Below are 6,000 nucleotides of genomic sequence, written 5' to 3'. Positions count from 1 at the left end.
ATCTTAAAGCCACCAAATCTTGTCCTGTCGCTGTTACCTTGGAGACGATCCCAATTCCCACCTCACCACAACCTCCTTTCAGGTCATTGTAAAGGGCAATAAAGTTTCCCCTGAGCCTCCTCTTCTCCAGACTGAACAATCCCAGCTCCCTCAGCTCTCCTCATAAGACCTGTGCTCCAGACCCCTTACAGCTTCATTGCCCTTCTCTAAATGGTCTCCAAGGCCTCAATGTCTTTCTTTCAGTGAGGGGCCAAAAGCTGAACACAGAACTCGAGGTGCGGTCTCACCAGAGCTGAGTACAGTAGGAGGATCACTTCCCTGCTCCTGCTGGCAGTGCTATTTCTGATACAAACCAGGATGCAATTTATATTCTTGGCCACCTGGGCACACTGCTGGCTCATATTCAGCTGGCTGTTCACTAAGATTCCCAGGTCGTTTTTCCTCCCATTCTTCTTTCCAGCCACTCTGCCCCAAGCCTGTAGTGTTGCCCTGTAGTGTTGCCTGGGGCTGTTGTGACTGAAGTGCAGGACCTGGCACTTCATCTTGTTGAATTTTAACCCATTGGCTTCAGCCCAGTGAACTAGTCTGTCCAGACTCTTCTGCAGGGCTTCCTACCATCCAAGCAGACAGACACTTCCTGCCAGTAAGCGAGCTTACTGAGGATGTACTCAGTCCTCTCATCCAGATCATCAATAAAGATATTAAACACTGCCAGGCCCAGTACTTGCCCCTGAGGAACACCACTCATGACCAGTCACCAGCTGGATTTAACTTCATTCACCACCACTGTCTGGGGCCCAGCCATCCAGCCAGTTCTTTCCCCAGTGAAGAGTACACTTGTCCAGGCCATGGGCTGCCAGCTTCTCCAGGAGAATGCCATGGGAGTCAGAGTCAAAGACTTTGCTCAAGTCTAGGCAGATCACATTCACAGCCTTTCCTTCATCCACCAGATGGGTCACCTGGTCATAGAAGGAGATGAGGTTGGTCACTCAGGATCTGCTTGTCATGAAACCATATTGTCTGGTGCCAGTGCCCAGGCTGTCTCACACATGCTGGATGATTGCACTCAAAATGATCTGCTCTGTGACCTTACTTGAATATCAACTGGAAGAGTTCTGTAAGCAGGCGGTCTTACAAATTACCAAAGAATCACTAGATCCACCTCAAATGTGGACACTCTGAAAAGAGGATGAGCACCCTGAATTGGTCTGGGTCATCAGGACTGCTCTGAGTGTGGCTGCAGGACAGAACCCAGCAGAGTTTGCTCAGTACTTGTTTGTAATCAGTGATTATTTTGTAGAAGTTGGAGGGACTTACGCCACTGACTTCAAGGGACCGAACCACTGCTGAGACAGGGATTGCGGAGGCAGACTCACTGCTGTATGGTAGATTCATTGCTGTTGATGATTATTTTAACTGTAGTATCATCTCCTTACTAATGTTCCAGTATTCTTAGACACATGGAATAAGACATATGACTGAAATGATATATGAGCAAGGATTGAAACATTAACATTAATGCAGCATTGCACTGCTTTAATTTCTTTTTACAAGCATGTGTTATGTTGCACATAGACAACGTGAGAAGGAAATGCTGTGTGCTAGAGTTTAACTATTTTTCTGTCATGAGGTAATGGTCTGTGTGTGGAATCAGTGTGGCATCTGGCTAAGAACTGCGTTCACGCAGTGTTGAATCCAGGCATTTATTTCCTGTGAGTAACAGAATTAAGTTTACTACGGAAATGAAATGTGGTGTCCTTAAACAGTGCTTGCACACAGCAATCTGCTGCTGCTTGGGGGCCCAAGGATTCAGCAGCGCACTTTCAATGTAGCACTATACTCACAAAGTCAGTTCGGCTTTGCTGAGCACTAACGCCCATGAGCCCACAGCATAGAGAGGATGGTGAGAAATATCTGATAGGGGCTTCCAATCAGAAAAGGTGCTGATCTGGAAGGCGGGAGGACACTCTCCACGCTGCCCTCGGAGGGGCATCGGCCCACCCTTGTGCCATCTCCTGTGCATGGGATGAGTGTAGTGTTCTGCTATCGGAAAGCACCGACACGAAGGGTTACGCTGACAGATAAAAACACAGCGACTTCGCGTTCTGAAGAACGAACGTTGTTCCAGAGGGTAGGCAGTGCCCCCAGGAGACAGAGCTGCTGGCCCTGCCACGACCCGCCAGCGATGCGCACAGCCGGCGACCCCGCCAGGCACGTTCTAGGCCGCCTCCGAGGGATCGGCACCAGCTCCGCCGAGAGCCGCACGGGAGATCGCCGAGGGCTCGAGGCGCGGGAGGGGGGCTGCGGCCCCTCTCTGGCTCCCACCCTACGAAGCCGGCGCGACGCTGACACCGCCCGCACACGCGGACCCCCGCCCCAGTCTCAGCCCCCGCCAGCGGCTCCTGGTTGCGGGGCGGGGCGGGCGCGGGTTCCGGCGGGCGCTGGATGGAAGAAGCACTCCTCCGCCGGGCACGGCCGCGCTCGCCCCCCCGCCCCCTCGCTCCCCCCCCCTCTCCCCCCCCCGCCGCCTGCGGGTAGGAGGACGGCGGGGCATGCCGCCGGCGGGGCGGTTCCGCGGGGACTGACATGCTGCTGAAGAAGGGAAGGCGCCGGCCCCTCCGCCTCTCCTCGCGGTAGCCGGGGCGATGCTGCAGGGCGCTCTCCGGGCTCTCCCGCAGGCGCCAGCTTTCCGCACACTGCCTTGAGCGGAGCGAGGCGCGCACCCTCCCCGGAGCGGCGGCGGGGAAGGCGCTGCCCGCGCACGCGGGGCCCCCTCGGCGGCGGCGATTCCGCGCAGCGGATGCGCGTGCATGAGCTCTGCACTGAGCGGGCGCAGGAAGCGCCCCCGCCCCGTCGCCTCCATCTTCCCGGGCAGCGGGACCTCGCCGCGCGGCCGCGAAGGGGAGCGGCGGGGTAGCGGCTTCGAGGGCGCCTGCCAGAACCAGCGGGCCCTGGACGACTGCAAGACGGTGGGTACCGCCGGAGGGCTTCGCTCGCGCGTTCCGCTTCTCCGCGACGCTCCGCAGCGCCGCTCCAGCCTGTTCCCCCCGTTCCCATCGGCGCGGGTGGAGCCGCGCTCCCCGCAGGGCGCTGTCCAGCTCGGGTGGTTCGGCCACGGGAGGTGAGGGGTACGAGGGGTCCGCTGAGCCGGAGCCCGCAACGCTGCCTACAGCCGGCTACTGCTTTCTGTTGGATCCGGCAGAATCTCTGCTCAGACCGAGCCTGAGCAGGTCAGCCGTCGCTTCTGTTGCATCAGTGCACACAAACCACCCTCTTGCTCTAAAAGCATGCTAAACTGGATGCAGAATTTGAAACAGCAACACTCTGTTCCTGTTGTGTGTGCTAGTGCTTGCTGTCTCCAGAGCAGGTCTCAGGTACATCCGTGTTAGTTTTGGGCCGTCACATGGCACACCATGGCATTTTTCTCCATTTGCGTTGCTCAAACTGTTGGGGTCCTGGTGCCTTCCCCCAGGCCGGTGCCATGCTTCCTGTCTCTAGCTCCCCAGCAGGCACTGGGCCCCAAAATTGCCCTTCTCTCTCATGACAGAAATAGCAAACAAATGTGTTGCTGCTACTTTGCCTGACAGATCTGAGCCTCGCTGCAGCTCTGTCCAACAGCGCTGGAAGCGTTTCTGCTAGTTCTGTGCTGCTGGGCTCTGGCACTGTTTTATTCTGATACACGAACAGTGCTGGCAGATCTCCACACCGATACTTCAAACCGGCAGCAGCCCAGAGCACCAGGGAACAAAGCTGCCACCGTGGCTCTATAAATACAACCAACAAGTGGATCCCACTGCATCCTGCCTTTCTTCTCTTTCTCGGGAGCTTAATTCAGGACGTTAAACACAAGTGCCAGCTTTGTTTCTTCACTCTTCAGCTGGTAAAATTCTGATTAGAAGTATGACATGATTTACCAATGGACTGTCAAAATGCAGTGAGATTTAGAGACAAAATGAGGGAGCACTCTCTTGTTCTGTCTTGATGCTGAAGCATCAGTGTGGTTTTATTTTCCTTGGCAGTGCTGAGGCTGCTCAGTGTGTCCTCTGTTGGGTCAGGGGATGTCAGGTGAGAACCTGCAGAATGCATCTGCCTCACCATCCTCACCGGGATGAGGATATCTTTGTTTTTTATGATGCAGAATAATTATGCTGTGACACAGTGTACTCTTCTCTGTCCGCTCACTTCTTGTGTGCTCTTAAGCTACGTAGAACAGGAGATGAGAAGAGTTGTAGTGTTTTGTCTGGGGCTTTGTTGTCGTGTGTGTTTTTGGTGAGATGAAGGCACTGTTTACCCCCTCCAAAAACAGTGAAGCCTTACAGTTTGAGAAAGCATGGCCAAAAAAAAGGGGTCCTGATACAAGTCCTTAGTCCTACTGAGTAATTGCAGTTATGAGCACAAAGAGCCAGAATGTAAAACTGCTGCAGAAGCAGCTCATTTATTTTCTCTTTCTGTGTACGGCAATCTGAGGACTGGACTTTCACATTTGGTGAAGCTGATGGATAGATTTGGGTTTTTGCCATACTTGTATGTGGGACACACCAAAATCCTGATGGTAATGATGGATGCAGTTGCTTTTGTCTGTTTCTATAATTTGGAAATGGAGGTCAAGTCAACAAAACAAATTGATACATGTTTTGTTCTAATGCTCCCTTCCACCTCCGCTACCATGCGGAGCAAATGTCCTGATGTGCTTCTCCGAGCAGACAGCAAATGCTTTGTTTCCTTAAAATACCATTCCACACAGGCAGTCAGTGGAACTGAGCAGCCATGGTCTGTCCCTCACTGTGAACCTACTTGGGCATCCAGCAGCATCCTGATGTGTCTGCTGGGTATCAGATAGCTGAGGAAAGGTCAAAATGCTTGTTTACCTTTTTACCTGCTTTTTGCTCCCATGCTGGGAAAGGTGTTTTCCAGAATCCTGGATTGGAAGTGCCTGTCCAGTGCACCTCACCCAACAGTGATTCCCAATCAATTTCAGGTCTCAAATGTGGGTTAGAGCCCGGTGACAGAATGGAATTCATTACAAAATTAGCAAAATCCCTAGTGTAAAAGCAAGCATTGCATTCCAATCCCTAAGTGTGCCATTAATCAAAAAGCAAGAGGAACAGAGACAGTCATTTCTGGAGATGTTTTCATCTCTTACTGATCGCAAAAAAACAACCTACTAGCAAAGCAGCTGTTTGTCGGGGATTGTTTTTTTGTGCGTTTGTTTTTTTGTTTGTTTGTTTTTGTTTTGTTTTGTTTTGTTTTTTTGTCTGCTTCGTGTTTAAGACTAGTAACTCACACTTGCAGAGATTAGAAGCACAAACAGCACTTTCCTGCAGATGAGCGTTTGTAGCAGACAAGAGGCAGCTGGCAGGGAGTCCGTCATCATTTGCTAAATCTTAGGCACTTTATCTCATGTGCCGAGAGACTGGGAGCAGCAGGAGCAGGCTTGAGTTTGGATATGTGTTTATAAAAACACAGCTGTTTTTGTCATTGTCACTCATTGTCTCACCTAAGCACATCGTCTGTTTTTCAGCTCGTCCAGGATTTCAATACCCAGGTGGCCCTGTACCGGGAGCTGGTGATTTCCATTGGGGATGTCTCTGTCACCTGCCCATCTCTGCATGCAGAAATGCACAAAACCCGGACCCAAGGATGTGAGATGGCCTATCAGGCTCACCAGAAGCTAGCAGCAATTTCTGGGTAGGAGCCTATTCATGTTAAAGTTGTACTCTCTTGCACATCTCTGCTAAATATTCCATGGAGGAGACTTTCATCAACAGCACTGACTTGTGTTTCTGTCTTAGGGTAGAGATGTATGACCACAAATTCTACCAAATGCTTATATCCCTGTTGTAGTGCAATTTGGTATCAAATCCCAGTCCCATGACAGAGGTGATATCTCACTGATTTTGTGTGATACTTTTACGTAAGTGAGGAGGATTTTTCCCTGTATCACCAGACAGCTTAAAAAGATGAAGGAAGAAGCCTTGATGTTTAACACTGATGTAGCAA

General features: G+C 51.8%; 1 protein-coding gene across 1 annotated transcript in view; it reads left to right on the top strand.

Moving 5' to 3' along the window:
• The first annotated feature begins 2,576 nt into the window (after nucleotides 1–2,576).
• Nucleotides 2,577–6,000, top strand: part of RGS7BP (regulator of G protein signaling 7 binding protein) — a 38,100-nt gene continuing 34,676 nt past the window's right edge. Inside the window, exons 1-2 of the mRNA XM_052670476.1 lie at nucleotides 2,577–2,969; nucleotides 5,522–5,688. Coding sequence (XP_052526436.1) covers nucleotides 2,811–2,969; nucleotides 5,522–5,688 — 326 coding nt within the window. The 5' untranslated portion in view covers nucleotides 2,577–2,810. The remainder of the gene's footprint in view (nucleotides 2,970–5,521; nucleotides 5,689–6,000) is intronic.

Source organism: Tympanuchus pallidicinctus, unplaced genomic scaffold (assembly GCF_026119805.1).
Source record: "Tympanuchus pallidicinctus isolate F22 unplaced genomic scaffold, pur_lepc_1.0 scaffold9, whole genome shotgun sequence".
Classification (NCBI taxonomy): Eukaryota; Metazoa; Chordata; class Aves; order Galliformes; family Phasianidae; genus Tympanuchus; species Tympanuchus pallidicinctus.
Note: the sequence above shows the minus strand (reverse complement) of the source record. Positions and strands in the feature narration are given on the sequence as shown.